The sequence below is a fragment of the Fundulus heteroclitus genome, chromosome 5 (genome assembly GCF_011125445.2).
Source record: "Fundulus heteroclitus isolate FHET01 chromosome 5, MU-UCD_Fhet_4.1, whole genome shotgun sequence".
NCBI lineage: Eukaryota > Metazoa > Chordata > Actinopteri > Cyprinodontiformes > Fundulidae > Fundulus > Fundulus heteroclitus.
In genome coordinates, this window is record NC_046365.1 from 30,395,129 (window position 1) to 30,417,728 (window position 22,600).

At 39.2% G+C, this 22,600-nt stretch overlaps 2 protein-coding genes across 8 annotated transcripts in view; both read left to right on the forward strand.

Moving 5' to 3' along the window:
- Window positions 1–1,292: 1,292 nt before the first annotated feature.
- akap8l (A kinase (PRKA) anchor protein 8-like) lies at window positions 1,293–10,782 on the forward strand. The gene is made up of 13 exons (XM_012881687.3): window positions 1,293–1,423; window positions 2,141–2,179; window positions 2,365–2,593; window positions 4,387–4,978; window positions 6,666–6,789; window positions 6,913–6,965; window positions 7,165–7,195; window positions 7,294–7,399; window positions 7,670–7,811; window positions 8,390–8,495; window positions 8,578–8,708; window positions 9,126–9,221; window positions 9,590–10,782. The coding sequence occupies exons 1-13, from the start codon at window positions 1,399–1,401 to the stop codon at window positions 10,124–10,126; spliced, it is 2,211 nt and encodes a 736-aa protein (XP_012737141.2). The 5' UTR covers window positions 1,293–1,398; the 3' UTR covers window positions 10,127–10,782.
- A 1,672-nt stretch (window positions 10,783–12,454) lies between these two features.
- Window positions 12,455–22,600, forward strand: part of LOC105939497 (bromodomain-containing protein 4) — a 37,066-nt gene continuing 26,920 nt past the window's right edge. For 5 of the 7 annotated variants that reach the window (XM_021307964.2, XM_012881707.3, XM_012881725.3 and 2 more), the window contains exons 1-4: window positions 12,455–12,561; window positions 17,471–17,622; window positions 20,936–21,176; window positions 21,267–21,359. In XM_021307964.2, the coding sequence (XP_021163639.2) occupies window positions 21,048–21,176; window positions 21,267–21,359 (222 nt within the window). In that variant the 5' untranslated portion in view covers window positions 12,455–12,561; window positions 17,471–17,622; window positions 20,936–21,047. Of the gene's footprint in view, window positions 12,562–17,470; window positions 17,623–18,813; window positions 18,951–20,935; window positions 21,177–21,266; window positions 21,360–22,600 lie in introns of all 7 variants that reach the window. The other 2 variants (XM_021307968.2, XM_021307991.2) reach the window with 2 other exon arrangements.

A 22,600-nucleotide genomic window follows, 5' to 3' on the forward strand; every position in this document is an offset into this window, starting at 1 on the left:
CTTGTACCTGTGTACTTGTACAAAAGTACCTGTGCCTAATTATGTGGCTAGAGAGTGCGTGTTATATAATTTTAGATCAGATTACGCCGGATACATATGAAAAGGGTGGACGGTTGATTGGTTTTATGTATGTGTTTACGTAGCTGGTCAATGCAAAGTGCTTTACATGATTATAATATAGCAAAATAAAACAGAATAAAAGCAAGTAGGAATAAAATGTAGATAGAAAAAAAAGAACAAAAAAGTGGTGATTCAGTTAACTAGAACAGTTGAAGGCAATTCTAAACAGATGTGTTTTTAATCTTGATTTAAAAGAACTCAGGCTTTCCGCAACTTTACAATTTTCTGGAAGTTTGTTCCAGATAAGCGGCGCATAGGAACTAAATGCTGCTTCTCCTTGTTTAGTTCTGGTTCTAGGTATGCAGAGTAGGCTGGAGCCAGAAGACCTTAGTGGTCTGGATGGTTGATACACCGATAACAAGTCTGTGATGTATTTAGGTCACAGACTTGTACCTGTGTACTTGTACAAAAGTACCTGTGCCTAATTATGTGGCTAGAGAGTGCGTGTTATATAATTTTAGATTAGATTACGCCGGATACATATGAAAAGGGTGGACGGTTGATTGGTTTTATGTATGTGTTTACGTAGCTGGTCAATGCAAAGTGCTTTACATGATTAAAATATAGCAAAATAAAACAGAATAAAGGCAAGTAGGAATAAAATGTAGATAGAAAAAAGAACAAAAAAGTGGTGATTCAGTTAACTAGAACAGTTGAAGGCAATCCTAAACAGATGTGTTTTTAATCTTGATTTAAAAGAACTCAGGCTTTCTGCAACTTTACAATTTTCTGGAAGTTTGTTTCAGATAAGCGGAGCATAGGAACTAAATGCTGCTTCTCCTTGTTTAATTCTGGTTCTAGGTATGCAGAGTTTACCTGACTCCGCCAGATGGATTTGCTCCGCATATCTGCGAGTGAAACCTTGAAAGCTCGCGAGATCAGGATGGTCTCACGAGGCTAATGCAGAGTAGGCTGGAGCCAGAAGACCTTAATGGTCTGGATGGTTGATACACTGATAACAAGTCTGTGATGTATTTAGGTCACAGACTTGTACCTGTGTACTTGTACTAAAGTACCTGTGCTAGAGAGTGCGTGTTATATATTTTTTGATTAGATTACGCCGGATACATATGAAAAGGGTGGACGGTTGATTGGTTTTACGTATGTGTTTACGTAGCTGGTCACGTGGTTGGAAGCGCAGCCCCTTGTGCACGGTAGTAGCCGCCCCCGGGCGGTCAGTTGGTTCGTCCTGTCGCTAAGAGCAGCAGCGTTGTCGAGTCACTCACAGTGGGCCGCTGGTGTCGACTGCGCTTTTTAACCGGTGGACGACAAACAACCATGGACAGCAGAGGTTACGGTTCTGGTAAATAAGCACAGCTTTCGTTCTACTCGCGATATTGATTTTTTTAGTAACTCTCTGTTTTACGGCGTTAAAAAGCAGCCGCGTTTTGCTAGCCGCTAGCTATGTGGCTATGCATAATTTTTAGCTCCCTAGTTACAGCGACGGCCTGGCCCACTAGCCGTAGCTTTAAACAAAGAATATAAATGTAGCTAAGGGCTAATGTTTGGTAATCTTTCGTCCATAGTAAGTAGGATAAATATATAAATATATATATATGTAACATGAGTAGCTAGCTATGTTAAGGGCCTGCTTGCTAGCATCAGTAATGTTGTGGTCAACTGCGCCATCATGGCTCTGCAATGCTTTTTGTCCCTCTTATTCTGTTTTAGCCGTGAATAAAACCGTAATGCTGCGAGGAGGTTATTGGTTTTTATAATTTAGAACAGGAACCAGCATGTTTAAAAGATAAAAAAAAAGCGGACGTTTAAACACGGGGTGATAAAATGGCCGCCTGACTGCAACTGCAAGGGAAATTTAAATATCGTATAGCCAAATTATTCGTTCATTTAAAGCGGGTATTTAGCCTCGTTCACGTATTGGTATACCATTTGATGACAGTTATAGTAAAACTACATTTTTTGGCTCTTGTTTTTTTGCAATTTACATTTCCATGCCCAGTATAAACAATTTTCTGTGCATTTTTATTGTTTCCTCATACCCACGCATTTTTCTCTGCAGGTTATTCCAGTTGGGGAGGTGGAAATTCAGGAAGCAGAGGTGAGGACTAAAGCATGCACCATAAAATATAAAATGGATATTGTCTGACATAAAAGTAAAAAAAGAGGAAAAAAAAGGGGGTAAAGAATACTAATATTAAAATGCAAAGTCCAACCTTTCATATTAAGGGGCTTTAGAGTAGGGGTTGTGATTTTGTTTTTGTTTGTTTCCTCTCACTTTTCAAGGTTCAGGTGGCTTTGACATGTACGGAGGAGGTGGTTACAAAGACTCTGGGATTGGGGGCTACGGAGGAGGAGGAGGCGGCGGAGGCGGCCATATGAAGCGGGGGCTGTCAGGGGGATCGCTCCTCTCGTCTTCTGGCACACACGCAGACGCAGTCATTGCAAAGATTAACCAACGCCTGGACATGCTCACTCAGTTAGAAGGGGGGTTTAGGGGGCCTCGGGGTGACAGGTAATATTGTTTTCTTTTTCTGCTCCACACTCTCCTCATCATGCAGTTACCACTGTCTCCACATCTGTCAGCAAATGCAAAAACTTTCCCAGTAGTCTTATTTTCTTTTTAGGTTCAATACCCATTGTTCATTTTTTTTTAATGTACAGCATCTGAAAGGAAAGGTTGAAGGCACGAAAATCTACTTACTTAGGCGAGTACGCCTTAATAAATTACAATTTATTCAAAATGGTCATTTATGTCACTAATTCAGTTAGGCAAAGAATATTTTTTGGGAGGGGTTAATTATGTCTTACAGCTAATAAAAAAAACTGTATTTCAGAGCATCAGAAAATTACATGGGATCAGTAAAAGGATTTTAATACAGAAATTTTATGCCCTTTAGTCATGGGAAAAACTGCTTAATCAGTAATTATCCAGCTGATAGTTACTGATATCTTCCACAAAGAGAATAAGCTAGAAAATGCTACTTCGTTGGAGTGCTGTATCAAAAATATTTATGAAAAGTTAAGTGGAAGAACAAAGTATGGTAGAAAAGGGGGCAGAAACAGCACTGCCTTAAAATTTGAATGATTAAAGATAGAGTAATGAGATTAATCTATATAATATTGTTTCATTTTCTTATATTCCTGAAATTAACTGTTCACTTATATTCCAATATATCCAGCTGAAGGTTTGCTTTGTCTGGTAATATTATAATATTTGACCAGTTCGGATATACAAAACACGCCTATTGTTTTTAATTTGAAATTTAAACATTAAAATGCTTATGTTAAAAAGATTTAAAGTAGCTCTGTGGCTCATTTAGATGAAGGAAAAATGACAATATTGTCTATACATTCTCAGACATTTAGTTTGTTTCAGAATGATTGAGTCGCTCTGTATTGTCTTGCTGGGGATCAGGAGGTTTTGTGACAATATGTAGGTTATATTACTTTTAAGGTGTCCATGCTTCACCTTCTCAGGCTGCATTTGAACTTCTTACCCGAGGAAACATTTTGCTTCCTGTGTCTTCTTTTTTTTTTTTTTTTTTTTTTTTTAAAGGCGTTATAAACTGTTGTCTAAAGGCCTGGCCTTTGGTTGAAGTGGAAATTTAATGACCATCTTTAAATTTGTAAAACAAAACAAAAAACATCCATCCTTTCATCTGAAGCCAGGCATTCTCCCATATTCTCTCCCCAAACTTTATTTTTCCTGTTTGTGTTTTGCAAGCTTAGTTTCCCTTGTCCTCCACGTGACCTAACCTGTGTTCTGGCTTTAGGTCACCAAGAGTGATGAGCTTACGGGTGGTGGGTTGTTACTGCTTTAAGAAGCTGCAGTGATTATTTATGAATAAGACAAACACCACTGTTGGGGCAATTGTCATTTTGATATCATCCCATTTCTTCGGTGTTCTGTGTAATCAGGTCACATCTCCAGATGTTTCACCTCTACCTCAACACGTTGCTGGTTTAGCTGGGCTTTGTTCTCATCCGATTAAGGTGTCCCAGCCTATCCTGTAACGAGCAAAACAATCAAATCAAAATTGCATTTCTTTAATCTGCAAGACTCTCTGTTTAGAAATAGAGAAAATTGTATAAAGGATGACCACAAGTTGAGTATGATTTGTTTTGGATCATCACTTTTTGATCTAATGCTGTTTTTGCATAAATCTGGATGTGACAGGACACTTTGAGAAAGCAAGATGATGGAGCAGAAGAAAAAGCAGGTGGAGAAATCCAAACCTGGCTCCCTTCCCTGCCTCTCTTGCTCTCTGCTCTTCTACCAACCCTCTTCCTCCCTCCTTCCTGCAGGTTTGACGAGTACGAGTCATTCGACTCACGCTCCTCCGGGCTCTCCTCCTCCCGAGATCTCTACAGATCTGGCGGCGGTAGCTATGGTTTTGGGGATGGCCGCGGGGACAGCATGCTGATGAATCAGCGAGGAGGCTCTGGCTTCGGAGGGGGAATTGGGCTTGGGGGTGGAGGAGGCTTTGACAGCCCCTCCTCTTCCTATGGAGTCGCAAAAATGCGACAGAATATGAGAGATTCCTTCGCCAGTGGACAGGGAGGTTCTGGAGGTGGTGGATGGGTTGGAGCTGGCCGACGTTCCCCCAGAAGGGGTGGAGGCGCTGGGCCCCGAGGAACTGGAGGAGGGTTTGGAGGCCGCAGGTCTGACCCCACTCCACTAGGTGGAGGTTTGCGGGGTGGCGGTGGCCAGTCCCACCGTGGCCATTCTCCAGGAGGTGGTAGAGGCAAGCTCCCATCCCTCCTGTCCAACCGCATGTACCCTGAGAGTGGTGGTTTCCAGGGTTCTGGTCCAGGGCCTCAAGACTTTCCTGGGAGGCATTTTGGAGGGGGGCCACGAGGTGGTCGCCAGCGAGGCCGCAAGAGACCCCTCATCAAAGTAAGTACCTCCAGCCAACCTCAGAGCCTGGGCAAAATGTTGCGCCCTTTCTGATTCCCTCCTTCTGTTATTCTTAACTGGAAAGTTAGCCCAAAGTGCTAAGACACGGTGCTTCCTAACTACCACAGTTTGTGAAGTAAAACACAAATTTGACAAATTTTGTGCACTTCTAATTTCATCTCCCTTTGATTGAAAGTGGTCTGAAAAGTCCAGCGAAGTGCTCTGTTTTACGGTGATAACCAATTAGCCTTAAGTGTCTAATGCTTTACAATTAGCTACAGGCTGATTGTTTTTTCCACTGCAATTTTACCGTCTTAAGTATATTTTGAAGACCTTTACAAATTTGTTGTTAAATTGTGGATTTTAATGTTTAGAATATACTAAATAAAAACCAGTGAAATATTTGTTCTTATTGTCTAGTTTAAATGGGTGAATTGCTCTAAAATCACACTGAACTGATGGTTTTGAATTTGGGTCAAGCAGCACTGATTTATTTAGCAAAAGCTTAAGAAAAGGGGCATCTTTGGACCGTCCGGGGGGAAAATGGAGCGTAATGGCAGAATAAAACTCCAGCTCTTGAGTAGGCATGGGCCGGTTTGACATGTTCCTGTAAAGTTCATAAAAAGTATCAAATTTGATTTTTATTTTCTGGGTCAGGACAATTTAGAAAAGTTATTTTTCTTCTTCTGAATTTTCTTTTTTTATTCCATTATCTAAATTTTGCATTCTTCTGTTCGTCCATCGTATGGTTCCTCACATCTATCCGTACATTCATTTATTCACCAATTATTTTTGAACAGTTTTGTCCGTCTTCTGTAAAATCGTCCATCAGTCTTTCTGTGTATCTGTTTGGTCCTTTTCTTTAAGTCATTCTCTTCCTTTACACCTTTAGGATTGGTTTAAACAGACAAAGAACAGACATGTGTTTTGTGTCCACAAAATTCTAGAGCTCTGACACAAATAGCTGTATGATATTTTCTTATCTAGAGTTAGAAATAACAATTATATGCAACATTCCTTTTATGTATAGCTTTCGCTCGTATGGAGAGTGAGAAAGCACTTTTAAGGGAATTGTTTCATGTACTTAACACCGGTGATTTACCTGTTTTAGCTCAACATGTCTTGACAAATGAGTATTAAGTTTGTGGTGAAATAAGTTACAAGTCTGTTAATATTTAAAAAAAATGTACAGATGTGAACAGTAGTGGAAGACTTCAGTGTATACGGGATAAACTATCACTTATTTCAGTGTTACTTTTCAATTGGGCAAGTCTATTGTACAGAATATTATACTAATGTACAGCTCTGCTCAGTAAACATAAGGCTGGTGGTACTGTTACTGCTTTATACATATAAATAATGCTCATTCTGTCACGTTCTCTGGGACTAAAGGGAGTTTAAACTGTAGGAACTGTACATTTATTCATTTATTTTTTTATTTTTACCATGTTATACATTGAGACCAGAAACCGGCCCATGCCTAAAGAAATTTGGGATTCAGAAAGGCCAATCTGAAAGTCAAATGAGTTCAAAACGCAAATGATTCTGCAAGAAATTTGCATGCCTTGGCCGTATTTCTCTAAGCAACTTTATGATGGTGGAAACGGATGTGCTGTGCAGGTTCAAGTCTAAAAACGGGTATTGATTTATTTTACCTGTTGTTTTTTTTTTAAATGTGGCATCACAGCAACAAGTGAAGCCGCAGCGCGACGGTCAAAAGAAGCGGAAGCAAACTCCAACCGGGGCCGACGAGCCGGAGTCAAAGATGAACAAGACTGAGAGCGAAGGGACCGATGAGGCAGCAACGCAAGGTACACTCCTCAGATATCTGGGAAGAGGATGTATGAGTTGATAGTGTCACGTTTTAGAAAGCTAATTTTACCCTCCTGGATTGATGTTTTTAATTAATTTTTTTTAAATTAATTTTTAAACAGAAGAACCAAAAGCAGAGGGCAATGACGACGACAACCCAGAGGCTGCCACTGAGGTGAGAAGGGAAGGCTTTCCCAACATGAGTCTTTGTCATTGGTTAAGCTCAAGTGTTTGGTTTGATATATTTTCTTGCATCATTTCGACACATTTTAGATGTTTGAGTCGGTCATTTGGCTGAAGAGCTGATCTCTGAAGGAAACATCAGTTTGCCTCACAAACCAAACTTGTTTTTTTTTTTGTTTTTGTGAATGCAGGAGATGGATCCGTCTGAAGAAGGGAAAACTGGTAATGTCTAACAACGGCCTTTAAGATTTTTGTCATTTTTGTCATTTTGGACGTGCAGCTGAGCCGAATCTGTTTTGAGTTATTTCTGCTTTAATCAGATGGATCCAAACAGGACGACAAGAAGAAGTCTCCACTGAAACAGGCTACGACCCCAGCACAGGAGAAGCAGCAGAAAGCGAGAAAGAGAAGGGGTTTTATGGACAGGTGAGAGGGGGTTAAACATCTTGTTTCTTTTGGCATCTCTTGGTTTTTATTTCCTTAAATCATTCCTGTTAGTGAAATGTTATGCTTCAGCTGTGTGGGAAAAGGATGCTTTGAAGTACACGATTTAATGGAAATGTTTTCTATGTGTAAGTTTAAATGATGGTTGACTTATTTGCCACACTCAAAAATCACCGGTTCTCTTTCTAGTTAGTCGAAGGTGTTTTAATCTTTCTCTCTGTGTCCATTTCTCCCTTTCTGTTGTGGTCTCAGGTTGATGTTTGCATGTTCCGTTTGCAAGTTTCGTTCATTCTACAAGGAAGAAATGGACGCTCATCTGGAGAGTCGCTTTCATAAGGACCACTTTAAGTTCCTTTCCAGCCAGCTGTCCAAGCCCACCACAGACTTCTTACAGGTGACCCTCCGCTGTCATTAAGTTGGTTTGCAGTTCACAAATCGACTGGGTTCCTATAGGCCTCTTCATCTTTAAGATCGGAATAATTAAGGAAAAACATAATATGGAAAGTGGAGTTTGCAGATTTATTATTGCCTATTTTCACAGTTGTGGACTTCCTAATGTGCTCACATAAAGGCAGTCTATAAGTGTATTTTGCTGCTTCTAATAGCCTTTGGACCATTGTAGGTCAGGCTGTTAACCTGTGATGTTTACTGGCTGTTTAGAGCTCCAGAAAAGCATTGATTTTTATATATATATATATATATATATATATATATATATATATATATATATATATATATATATATATATATATATATATATATATATATATATATATATATATATATATATATTTAAATGTCCATCTTTTTAAAAATGTGTAGTAAATCTGCATTCAGTGTCACGTAAATCTCTCTAATCTTTCATATCCCTGTTCCTGAATTGTACTTTAGACGTTTTCATGCAGTGGGATCTCATTGGTCACTCGTGATCATAAAGTTACAAAAAAAATTTTTCTCCCCCCTCTCATACAGGAGTACATGCAAAACAAATTCAAGAAAACTGCCGAGCGGGTCGGCCAGTTGGAAAACCACAGCGCCACCGTCTGCCAGATATACAGAGAGCAGGATCTCACCCGGGGTAACGTCCTGCTTCAGCTGTTTGAGCTCATGAGCCGAGCAACATCCACCGTTTGTGTGCTGAAGTTTTCTCTGTCGTACAGAACTGGGGATGGAGCACTTCATGAGGAAGGTGGAGGCAGCGCACTGTGGAGCCTGCGACCTTTTCATTCCAATGCAGCCCCACCTGATTCAGAAGCACATCAAGTCTCCGGACCATAACTACAACCGCAAGGTGAGCCACGATGGCCGCAGCGTTCAGCTAAAGTTCTTAGCTTGTGTGAAAGAATAAAACCTGCAAGCGTAACACATTGTCAGATGAATCTGATCCACACTCTGCAGCATTTTGGTATTGGTTCTTCTAATTGTTCAACCCTGTGATCAGTCAGTGAGCTATTACTTTTTTAGGAGTAATTATTTTGTATGTTGTAGCAGGATAATACAAATAAGAGGATTTATTAAGAATTGTGGTAACTATTCTCAAGAGTAATATTTCTACCTACTGCTGACAAACCCTATTTATTAAATTTAATGTTTTTCCTTACTTTCAACTTTTGTAATGACTAGTTTTTTTTGTTTTTCTTTTCAATCTTTTTACTCTGTTGTGTTTTTGTTCTCTGTAAAACCTGGAACTTTTCCTTTTATTTTTAAGGGTATGATGGAGCAATCGAAGCGTGGCAGTTTGTCAGTTGCACGTAGCATCCTTAATCACAAACTTATTGGCAAGAAGCTGGAGAGCTACCTGAAGGTATGACCATTCTTTTTCTTTTTTTAATTGGATTGTTGGTAGAAATTAATCTAAATCTTTAGAATTTATTGGAAAAGTTGCTTTGTTTTGGTATTGAAAGTGAAGCTCATTGCTCACTATTAAACGCAGACTAATATATATTTCAAGCATTTATTTCTATTAGTTTTAATTACTGTGGTTTATAGCTATTGAGACCAAAAAATTAAGTTCCTCCAGAAAACAATAAAAGATGATTTATATTAAGAAACAAATGGGGGGTGTCTGCTGACTTGAACAATGTCGGGCAAACATTCATTGGTCCTCCACAAGAAGAGCAGCCTTAGCATTTTGGATTCTTGATAAATGTGCATTCAAATATTCTTTGGCAGGGTGAAAACCCCTTCACTGGGAACCAAGATGAGCACGACCCAGACGACTCCATGGCAATGGACGTCTCAGAGTTGGAGTTGACCGGGGAGGCGTCAGAAAACCAGCCAGAAAATACAGAAACTAAAGACGAGTCTGCCGCTGAAGGAGGGGCCGCTGAAGGAGGGGCTGACGGGGAGGAAAAAGCCGCTCCTGCAGTTACAGAGGAAGGAGAGGAAAAGATGGAGGAGCAGCAGGAGAACCAGGCGGATAGAGAGCTGGAGAACCGGGAAGATGGCGAGCAGGAGAACCAGGAGGATGGCGAGCAGGAGAACCAGGACGATGGCGAGCAGGAGAACCAGGAGGATGGAGAGCAGGAGAACCGGGAAGATGGAGAGCAACAGAACCAGGAGGACGGAGAGCAGGAAAACCAGGAATACGGAGAAGAGGAGAACCATGGAGACGAGGAAGGTTTTGCTGTTGGAGAGGATGAGGAAGATGAGGGATACGTAGTGCATGATGAAGATGACCAAGAAGGAGAGGAGGAATGTCAAGAATGAGTTTTACATCTTTTCTCTGAGCTCAATGTGAATATGTTTCTGGACCGGTTTGTTACTGTTCCCACTGTTGAATCAGTCCAGTTAGCTGTACATACCTCGGCTGTTTTTTTTTGTTTTTTGCCTTTTGCAATGAAATAGGTTTTACACTTCGTCTATTATTCATTATTGTCCAGATTCGGGGGGGTGGGGGTGGTGTTCCTCTAAGTAGCTAATATGCATGATTGCCAACCAGTATGTTTAAGAGGCGATTTATTAAATTGCTTTTTTTGGGGACAAACCGGTGGCTTTACTGTTTTGAGTCTTAATTCTAATAATTGCTTCATTGTCAGTGAGACAAGAGTAAGGAATTCTTTTTATTTAAACGTCAAAAAAAAAAAGCAAATCATTTCTGAAAATGTCCCAACTTTCATCCATTTTGTGAAATGTTAAAGTTGTTGATAATTTCCCTTAGAAACATCAGTATTGTAATGTTAAAACTTGTTTTTGATTTTATTTTTTTCCAGTTTACACAGTGACCCAGAATTTTGCCTAATTGACAAGGATTTGCAAACAAGTGAAATGTGAGTTTTTAATCTTGCAGTGAAGATGACCGTTGACATTAAGAAACGCAAAAGGTGACTTTGTTTCACTGGAGAAATAAACTTGTTCAAAATAAAGCGCCGTTTCCTTGTCATCTTTGAGACAGGTCATGTTTTAGCTGTAAGTGTGTGGACATTTCAGCTGGTATTTTAAAAAGAAACAGTTTTTTTAACTAAATATGTCCTCACAACTTGCTTTTAAAATCTTTCTGCTTATTTATACACATGTATTTTTTATTTGTTTTATTTTACTTAGGTCTACAAAAGTCTAGTCCTCTTCACCTTTTTGTCTGACAGTTGTTCACTGATGCCTTTTTCCTTTTCCAACCACACATTTTAAAGTAATTCACTTGGGTTTATGTGGTTGACCAATTCGAAGTGGCACAATTGTGCAAGCAAGGGAAAGAATGCGATTTCTTTTTTTCTTTTTTATAAAGGTGCTGTGTAAATGTGTATTAAGGCCCTTTTAATCTGACACTTTAAATAAGTGCAACCATTTGTCTCTGGATATCACCTAATTAGTTAATGGATTCCATCTGTTTTTAATTTAAAGAACATTGGTGAACAAATGAACAGCAAAGAACACAGCAGACAGGTGAGGGATAAGGTTGTGGAGTTTAAAGCAGGCTTAGATTTAAACAAACTAAACATTTCTAAGTTCTGTACGGTCGATCACATCAAATATTTTTTTTAGAATGGACCAGTCAAAAGTCCAGATCTATAGGCAACTGAGAATGTTTGGCAGGACTTGACTATGAATAGGAAGAAAGTCCAGTCCAGTGCAAAGTAAATGGGGCCGAACCCCCAAAAGACGAGCTGACTTGAAATAAATTAGCACATTTTGAGGTTTTTTTTTTTTGTTTGTTTTTCAATCTAAAAAGTTTGTACCTCTTTTCTTCCACTTAACTACTATGGACTAATTTAATCTGTCACGCAGAATCCTGAAGAAACGCCTTCACATTACAAATCCTGGATTTGTTAAAAGACAAAATGTTGAAGAGCTCAGAGGATTAGAACACTTTTGGAAGGAACTGTAGAGTGGTGCTTCATTCACCTTAAGCCAAACCATGTTGATCAGTTGTTTCAAATATAAAATCCACCACTCTAAACGGAAAGATCTAATAAAGACAGCGAAAGCCAATGATTTTATATTTCTGTGTAAGACCCTGTATATAATAAAAGCATAAAGTAAATTTTACAGTCAATGTCTTATATTGTTTCCACAGTAGGGGTAATTGCTTTTCTTTTAAAATAATAGCTATTGGATATTTGTCTAAATTGTTAAACATTTTTGAAGACATGTCCTTAGGCAATAATAAAACAAAATCTAGTACTTTAATGTTCAGACTTGAAATTTCTGTTTTTTCAGGTTTTTCGTTGAATTTATTGAATAAGTAGAAGTAATAAATTTGCATTATTCCAAATACTTCATTACTAATCATAAATTGTGCTGAGTTAAAGAAATTATAGCGTTAAAATGTCATATTAGCATATCCTTTTCCTTGTGTTTTTTTTTTTTTTTTTGCAGGTTTTACGTTTTTTTCCCTGTAAGAATTTTTGTTTTTGTCGCAGGCAAAAACAAAAAAAAATTGTTTTGCCTGCGACAAAAAAAAAAAAAAAAAAAAAAAAAATTCTACTCGGTTTGTCTGCACAGCACCGGCCTGTTTTCTGGAGCAAATTATTACGAGGTGTTGCGTGATCTCACCCGTGGGAGGAGCGGCCTTGTAGGTGACATTTCGTCTGACACACTTTCGACCCGCCCCCTTTTGCGTCTGACGTCACCGACGTCGAACGGGACTGTTTGTTCTGGATTTGGGGCGAGGAAGGTCTACGAGCGCCGACAAGCCGCTGAACAAGGTAAAAATAGACTTTATTGGCTCCGTGTGGAGGACAGCGGCACACCAAACCAAAGCGTACAACCGCGGGGATCTGCTAAAGTGTTCAAAATAGTCTCCGTTGCCGTATTTACCGCGCTGTCAGTGAGCGCTTCAGCGAGCGGAGCATGAGCTGTCCCCGCAGGCCTTGCACCGGTTCGGCTACACGAGAGATACGTTGTTCTAGCCCTTGTTTGTGTGCGGTTACGTGTTCCCGCGCACGTTCCGGGTTGTACCTTCCTCGTCCAGATACTTTTGTCGGGGTGACTTGTGCGACGGTTGTCACTCGGTGCTGTCCGCGTACATGTTAGCGACAGGTCGCTGGGACGCTAGCAGGTTAGCTGCTAGGCTGTTTGTTTGTAGCCCCGCAGGCCGTATTCGTGACATAAGTTACGTTCTAACGGCTGCGTAGATTCTGCACTATGGCGCAGGAAGTCATGTGAAGCGCGACGTACGGCGCTTCGAGAATACTACCAGGGTTGTCGGGGGAGTCGTATTCTGAAACGCTGTTTACGTGCTCAGCTGTCACTTGATCACACAGTGAACATGGCGATCCGCCGACATGGAAGGTTGGTGAGGAAAAAATGTTTGCAGCACGCCGGCTTTTTCAGTGTTAGTTTACTTCTGGCAACGTTGCGCTTCCGTACACAAGTTGTAATGGTGGCAGACTGAAATATTAAGTCATTTTAACCTCTGATTGTGTGGGGAGGTTATGGCCTAATTCATAATCGATATGTATTCTCGGTCCCAACGTATCACTTTTTGCATGTAGCGTTCGGAAGCGGATCACATTTTAACATAGTAAAACTTTTTTCTTTCTTTTTTTTTTATGATCATTTAAGATTAAATCACATTTTGTCGTTTTTTTTTTTTTTTTTTTAAAGCGCTATGAAAGGTGCTTGGGCTGAATAGATCAAGATAACGTTGTTGTCTCTCATTGACAAAGTCAGCTCGTTTTTGAGTAGATCGTTTTACAGACAATTGAAACTTCGGTAGGTATGCTGAGGGGGGGATAAAAAACCCCAAAAACAAACCCGTTCAAATGTTACCAAGATCACGTGCACATTGAAGATTTCAAATTAAACTGTTTTTAAAAGCTGAAATTCTGAAGTAATTGAGGCCCTGCAATTTACAATGAAATCTGTAAAAATATGTGAACCCAAATCACATTAAATTTCTTAAATGTGATTATGTAATTTTCCGCAAACTTTCAGGTGTGCGTGTATGGGGTGTGTAAACATTGCTTTTAATAAATATAGTATAGCTAAATGAACACTTCATTGTATAGAAATAATACTATCGACGACGTATGTTGTTGTTGAGAGCGCATGCTCACGATAAAGCATTTCGCTATGTTTTTCTGAGCTAAACATTTTATTTTTTTTCGAAAATAAAGATTTCAACTCCACTTCAGTCACAAGTTGTTGAATGAAAGTCTCAGCCAAAACTGTTGGCCATTTATTATTTTTTTTTACAGATGTGCAACATGTAATAAACAGATGTTATTGTCATAGACGCATTCAAATCCGCTATCTTCCTGTGCTGCCACGCTGGTTTTCTCTTTCTAGAGTAACACTGAAAGTAGTGAGACTATTTGGACTTTTGAACGGACTCTAACTGTCCTCAATTTCCACACCTGATGCACATTTTTATTGGGTGAGGTTTTAATGCCTGGGGACATTGTGCAACGGTAAAGGAAGAAAATGAAAGAAAGCTAAATGGGGGGCTAAGCATTTTACTGGGGGTGCTATGAAGGATCATTTGTCCCTCCATTTCTCACCACACACAGACACAAGCAGATGTGCACTCAAAAGTCCGGCATCTGCAACAGTGAGCAATAAAGTGGGTGACGAATGTGTGGCATTTTGCTATTCAATTAAAGCATATACAAACAAAACATGTGACTGAATAGTGTAGTATGTAAACTGTTACAATGAGTTCACTGCGTTCTGTTCCCCCAGACGTGTCTGTGTATGTGGATCATTTTGATCAAGCCGGCCTTTGTTTAAACATCGCTGTTGCCACTTCAAACAGGCGAGCTGGATATTTTCGCAGAAGTGCTTGTCTTGGTCCATCTTGACTTCTGCTTAGATCTTCTAGCTGTCCAGAGCTGATAGAGTTAGCGTTCTCATTCTCAGGGATGGCTGCACGGTTGATCTCCCTCTTCCAGATTAATGTTTCCTTGTTGCTCTGCTTCTAAGATATTCTCTGATTCCATCCGAGAAAATCTGGGCAGTAGAAAAAAAGGATACATTTTTGCATTACACCTTCCTTTCAATCAGTGCTTTAAGTGGGGGAAAAAAGTGGTATGCCATACAAATATGGGACCGAAGCGTGGCTTATATTTTTTATATAGCTCAATAGTTTTATTGCACAGAAATGACAAAGAACAAAATCAAATTCAGATGAGCCAAAATCAAAGTGTCATGAAGCCACTGTTATCAACTTCAAGCCTCATGGTGTTGACATGGGCATGAAAAATAGCATCAAAATAATGAAAATAGAAAACAAAGAGATCCTTAAAAACACAAAGAAGTTATAAGTTTTATACTTAAGATTTCAATCAACTTATTACTATTACAGTTTCCTTCTGTAATATATATTTCTTCTCAGTATTAGGCCCGGCCTAACAAACCCATGTCATTTTAACAATATTATCTTACCTTTAATCTGAAAATATGTTGCTGTCTTCAAAAACTCAATATTACCAGCCATACAAAGGGTCTCTGCTTACATATTTAGATATTTAACTTAAGCATATTTAATATCAAATTGTCCATCAGACAACTAGGACTCTGTATAAAACTGTAAATTTAAAGTCATCAGGCCTGAACTCGTGGAGTCTGCTGGAGGTCATCAAAAACAAGCTGCCTCAACTTTCATCACACAGAGGAATAGACATGGATAGGAGATAGCGGAGACTGAAAGATGAAGCAAAAAGAAGCAGAGAACATGAGCCAGATCGGGAGAACATTTCACTCCATCAGGAATTTATAAGTGGCAGTTTTAGTACTTTGAATAATTGAAATCAGCAGGTTTTGCACACACAGTATAATGTAGAAATGTTGAATATTAATACTTTGGGAACAGTAGTCTTCATGTAAAACATCAGATAATAGTGATGACCTACATTACAATTAAGATAATCAGCTTGGCTCCTAAAAAAAAAAAGGCTGCAGCAGGTCTTGGGTTCATCTTTGCTGGACCGGTCCGGTGCTTCCAGCCCTCTCATCAGCATCTTCCTGATCCTCTGCTCATCTCATCCGACTCATTGTTGACTTCTCTTTCTGCAGCTAAATCGACAGCAACAGGCGTCTGTGCAGCATCAGGATCCCAGTCAGATGCGCTAATGCTAGCTTGCGGAGTCCAACCACTGAGCTATATAATACACTGGAGTGCTGATTTTGCCGAAAAACTGAAGTCACTGGCCGCCATCTTGCTACTCCCTACTCTCACAGAATCCCATAGGATTTGGTTGCAATAACAAGCAGTTTTCTGGCTGAGTGAAAACGTTTCATAGGTAATTCTACAGTCAGTGGATGTTCTAACACTATCAACTACTAGAATATTAGGTGCTGAAATATTTTACATGTTATTCACATTAAATATATATATATATGTATATAAGTATATGTATATATGTATATATATGTATACATATATGTAAATATATGTTTTTGTATATTGTTATTTATATATTTATACATGTTAAACATATATATATGTATATTTAAATGAATAAAATGCAAAATATTTCAGCACATGACTTTCTCAGTACTTGATATTTTTAGAACATAACATAACAAAGAACATAACATAACAAAGTATATGGCATTTGACATTTTAAAAGTCTTTAGCCCCCCCTGAACATGAGAAAATCCTTGTTATTCGATGCTGTAGCTCACATATTCCCTAGTTACTGAGGGGAAATAGGGAGTACCAGTATGGCTGCTGGTGGCTTCAAAGCGACTCGTTCTAACAGACGGTGATTAGCACTCCAGTGTATAATATAGATCAGTGAGTCCAACCTTCATTTTTATGTATAGCGGACTGTTCAGAGCTGCTGCTGTTAGCATCCAGCTCAGATCCTTTTCAGCCCTTTGGAGCTAGAACAACATCACAGCTGTGATCTTTTCCCTCCGCTTTTCCTCTCACCCAAAACACCTAAAGCCACTTGAATGTACGGCAAGCGTTGTTTGCCAAAACAAGGGCTTCTTTTAAGGCGATATTTTTTTTAATCAACGCATGCAAAGCTCTATTCCTGTTGTGTGAGATTTTTTATTCAATATGTAATAATTGATTGTATATTTCAAGTTGATGTTTATTGTGAGTAAAATATCACAACAATCAAATTTTAAACAACTTGGATTAAAAAGAAGATAATATAGTTTCTTGGGTGTGCTACTCTAGAGTTTGAGCTTGTAAACGTTTGTGTTAAAAAGTGTTTGACATTAACTACTTTTTGTTAACCAATTTATGATATTTTAGTATTTCTACTCAATACTGTTGGACAAATTTCAAAACTACAACTTGCAAGAGCAAATAAAACAACTTTCTGAGGGAAAGGGCATCCAGTAACTCAACAAGAAATTGAGAGATTGGAGCTCACCTGTTTTAGCTGGTTAGTTAAATTACAGCTGTGGTTTGCAACATATCTGTATTATTGACACGCTGATTAAATTAAACCTTTTTTAACACTATTAATTTGAGGTTTCAGATGACTACTTTATCACTTGCTTTATTATGCTGTTATTCTCTTTTCATATTCACCCTTAAGGTTTGATGAAGTCGTTTTATTATTATTATTATTATTATTATTTAAATGGTAATTGCAGGTCTCTCGTGTCAGACCCCTTGAACTTACTCTTGAACTTACTCTTTTTCTCTTGTAGGTGTGACGCTCGGCTCTCTATGTGTTGTGGTTTCTTTGCCCTCGCAGCGTCTCGCTGACAAACATCCCGTGTAACCTCAGGAAGCTGCCACCTCAACGCCAGGGTTATGATTACGCTTGTGGATTAGACCACAGCGGCACAGCATCCACCATGTGAGTTTCTACATGATAACCTGTCATCTTAGATCAGGGTTGGCATCATAAAAGTGTAAGGCTTTTCTTTTTCTTTTTCTTTTTTATATACACATCAGCAGCAACATTTTATACAGGCCTAAAAAATGAGGGGAGTGCATTACTTTTCAAGAGGTTTCAACCTATTTCATTGAAATAGAAGTCTTGAGCTGCAGAAAGTTAACGCTGCTATTATTTCTAACGTTATGACAAAAGTAAATGACTTCTGCTGAAGCATCGGGGAAAAACTAAGTTATACGTCTGAGTTTTGCTTAGATGGTTTTGTCAGTCCGCCTTAAAGACTACGGTTCAGCTGCATCAGAATGACCGCTGACTGCTCTAGTGAGTAACAATGTACTGCTTGTTACAGTGCGTCTTCTCCTGGGAAACCTGCATGAAATTTATGTTTAAACACCATCTAAGATCAAGCATTGCTGTTTTTGTGTGTGTTGTTTGATTAAGCTCTGTGAAACAATAGGATAGAGATTTACATCCTCTTTTCTTGCTAGTCAGCAGAAACTCTGAAGCTCAACATTTTTCAATTTACTGAATTTTAGGTGCTAAAAACTCTTATTTTTTTTAAATTATAGTGAGTCAGGTTGAGCAGACCTTGTTTATCAGGATTTCTTGACATTACCTTATCATCTAAGTTTTAAAATATCGCCAAAGTAGATTGAGGACTGGTTTGGAATAATGTCCATTTTAGATTTGTAGATCTGCTTCTAGAACACCTGCATCTGGATTCAGTTTTATGGCCATTTTTAGTGCTGGCCTCTGTCCATGCAGTCACTATTAATGCATGTATTTGTAGATTCATTAGGAATACATAAAAAGCCTGATTCCTCACAAAGGGACCCTGTCTTATAGCCAGCACGATAACATTTCCACTAGCATACCTTTGGCTTTTCATAAATCGGCAATGGAGAGAGTCATGTTCACGAGAATTTATTTATATTTATATATATATATATATATATATATATATATATATATATATATATATATATATATATATATATATATATATATATATATATATATATATATATATATATATCTCACAGGATCGATTTAGAGCGCCACATTCACAATTTGTATCTGAGCTCTTTCATTTGAAAAGGGTAAAGCCCATCGGTGGCGTGTGACACCTTCTCGATTTTGTTCCATTTCCAGGCGTCGCCTTTGCTGAAGAAACTACCGTTGGTTGACGTCCAGTGATCTGTTCTGTCGGTGCACGTCACCTCAACCCGTCAAGTGTATCTTAATGGCAAGAAATGATGTGCACGGCGCACAACACTGCACTAGTCCCGGTGTGTTATGTCTTAAATCCGCCGATCAGCTGGTCACGCCGACTGTCGTGGCATCACTGCATCACACCTTCAAGCCACCAAACCAGCTTACCCCCCCCACGTGCAGTTGAAACAAGATATTTACTTGCACTGTACAAAAGTACACAAAGATGCTCTTTACTGTACATTAAATGGGAATAAACATGTCTTGTTTCAGACAGTTTTGAATAAGTAAAATTATTTCTGATGTTAATATCTGGTTTCAACTGTATGTGGACCTTCACAGGGCTCCCAGTAGCTCGCTTGGCCGCTGAGAGGTTCAACAGCGGCAAGTTAACTTTAACTTTAAGCCCTCTTGGCACCTTGGTGCTTTTAGTAAACACACAGAGACGACCAGAAGACGTCTAACCGAAGGGTTTTAGTGATGCGACAAGCGTTTCTGGGAGGATATTTACTATATATATATTTTTTAAAATGATCAAAAACATTCTGTGAGTATGTGCTACGCTTTATACACGATCAAGCTTATATTTTATTCTTTTTCCCCCCAAAATTGCAAATAAGAGGGCCACGAGACCCGTTCCCTGAATGATTGGTCTGGTGTATGCCTTTCAGCTGCATTCGAAGCTGTATTTAACTTACTGCTGGTCATTTGTGTCCAAATCAGCAACGAAGCGCATTATCAACAGCTTTTAAGCCATGTCATTCATGCGGCATATGTTTGTTTTCTTTTGCTTTGTGAACTGATGAAGCGCAGAGTGCATAAAGACACAGTTACCTGCGGACACTGGCTCTCAGTTGTCATAACAAAGATTAAATGTTGTTTGTTTTTCTCAAAAAACTGAAGCCTTTGCTCCTGTCTCACACACAAGCCTTTAAGATTTGAGCAGAAAACAGGCTACAGATTATTTAAATAGACACTTGACCGTTGGGTAGGGCTGCACAATATATCGCTAATTTATTCATCGTCATCGTGATATCATGGGTCACAGTGTGCATATCGCAAAGAATCACCTGGAGGTCAAGCTAATTATTTCAAGCACGCTGCCTTCAGTGTCCCTAATATGTTTGGTGACGTTTGTTGTCTCATGCTTTAAAAACTTTGAGAAGACAAAGAGGTGGTAAAGTTGATTAGAAGCTACAGCTGAGTTGTTTCATTGCCAAATAACCACAAGGCGGACAGAGGCGACGTTTTCATTAAAACGTCACGTTTGAGATAGAAGTTATGAATGTTTTGTTTTGTAGTAGCGGAATAGACCACTCATTTAGCTGTGGTCTATAGGCCTGTCGCGATAATCAATTAATCGCACGGTACATTTTAATCACACGATTAATTAAAATAAGAGTGATCATTTCCGTTGGCATGATTGCTTATTTCTCCTTGTTACCATCTCTTCCCACTGAGACGGAATATATAGATTTCAGTACGCTGCATCGCTGTCTGCTCGCCCCTCCCTTCTCGTTATTAGGCGGGGTTAAATCTCATAATACGGTGGAGGGAACATGAGAGCCTCGTGAGGGAAAGCCAGAGAAACGCTAGTTTGAAAAGACGTGAAATTGGTGTCAAAGCCAAACACGACCTCTGCTGGGTGGGAGTTTTTTGGATTTAAACCAAATGCGGTCACCCACTTAATGTCCGAACTGGTAGGTTATTATGCCGTTAGTAGAAGTTAGTAGAAGAAGGTCTCCAAATGACAATAATACGATTTATCGCAATAAGTTTTAGAAAAAAATTGTCGTCCAGCAAAATGTGTTGTCGTTACAGGCCTAGTAGTCTATCTTTGATCTATGATCCTAAGGCAGAAAGACAGTACACATATTTCTTTCCTGTATTTATCGCAAGCTATATTGTCATCACATCATTTACTAATATTATCGCATGTTGCAACTGTTGCTAATATCGTGCAGCCCTACCGCTGGGTTTCGTCTTAGTTTTGTGTGTGTGTTTGAGATCAGTCTGAGAACGTTCACTGTGGAGCTCACGCTTTTCATGATCGTCTTTCCAGAGGGTCCAAGGAGAAGTGTAATGGCCTGAGGGGGTTCCCCCCACTACAGCCTGCCCCTGCCAGGTCCAACCCACCCAACCTGTCTGCGCAGTCACTGCATCCCACTGCTGCGATGGGAGACGGACTGCAGGCGGGCAGCAGCCAGAACCCTCCCTCTGCCACGCCGCCTCTCCCCTTCAACCCCCCTCCTCCAGAAACATGGAACCCTTCCAGACCCAAACGACAGACCAACCAGCTTCAGGTAGCTTCACTTCCGCCTCTCCTCGTACACGCCAGCTTTGGCCAATAGCTGTGACCGATTATTTATTTTGTCTGTCTGTGCTCTTTTCAGTACCTGCTTAAAGTGGTGTTGAAGACATTATGGAAACACCAGTTTGCATGGCCCTTCCAAGCACCTGTAGACGCAGTCAAACTTAATTTGCCTGTGAGTCATATTTTTCTTTTTACTTACCTGGAATCACACCCAATAGTTGTTAATGCCGAAGCTGCTGCCAAACTCCTTTTACATGCAGACATCTAGTTGTAAATAAATCAGAACGAAATACAAATTTCCACATCAAAAATTTTACTACTGATGGTAGTTAGTTGGCTGAAAACAGATTAGCTTGTGGGTCGCGGTGTGATTCATTTTCATTTGTTTTTCTTTGTGCCAGAGATGTTTATTTTAAAAGTGAAAAATTATAAAGTGGAAGCCCTTGTTTGAATTGTATGATTTGTTCTACAGTTTATGTAAGGAACGTCAAAGGTTTCTTGTGACGCGAGACAAAAATGAAACCCTTTGTGTGCTGTAAAATGATTATCTATGGTAACAGTGGAGATTAAACTCAGGGATCTCAGTGTGTGAGAAGACACGTGTCAGATCTGTGGCTTTAGGTATCTGAACATATTAAAATTAACCTGGTCTTCATCAGGATCAACAAGTTATTTAAATCCAACGTCAACGTCAGTTCTTTATTTGTGAAACTAAAGTGAAATTAAAATGGAAGCACCTTGTTTGAAAAGCTAAGGGCACAATTGTTTCTACCATCTGAGAATGGCTGGAAGGCCTTTTCCAATCTCCTTAAAGTCTGTCATTCTACAGGGACGACCCTTTACAAGTGGAAAATATGTAAGATGGTTATCAGTTATCCCTTAAGTTAATGTTCTAGACCACTCAGTGCTAAGAGAAATGAAAAAAAAACAAAAAAAAAACAACAAAGCTACACGTAGTATATTAAATGTTTAAGTTCATGATTGTACTGGAAAAAAATTAACATGGAACACGTATGGCTTGTTTGACAGGGTTGCTTGAGGAAAGTTTCTTTGACAGGCACAACGTGACAAAGTTCCATCTAAATGACTCATGGGACTTTTTAATCACAGTTTAGCCTTAATAGACAGCTCAATGTGTGGAGAAACCCAAATATTATGTCCTCTAAAGCACCTCCATAGGCTTGCTTTGCAGCCACATGACATGGACACTTTACGAGTCACTCTGTATTCGAAAGTCTTCTGGAATCAAACGTCAGGCCGTTTGAGTTAAAGCTTGCCTGAAATTAGCTCGTGAAAGTAATAAAGAAAATTTTATAATAAGAAGAAATGTGAAGATTCCGTCACGATGAATGAGTTTATCAGTGTGAGATTGACAAATTATGCAGAAAATTAATTCTTCAACTTATTACTGAT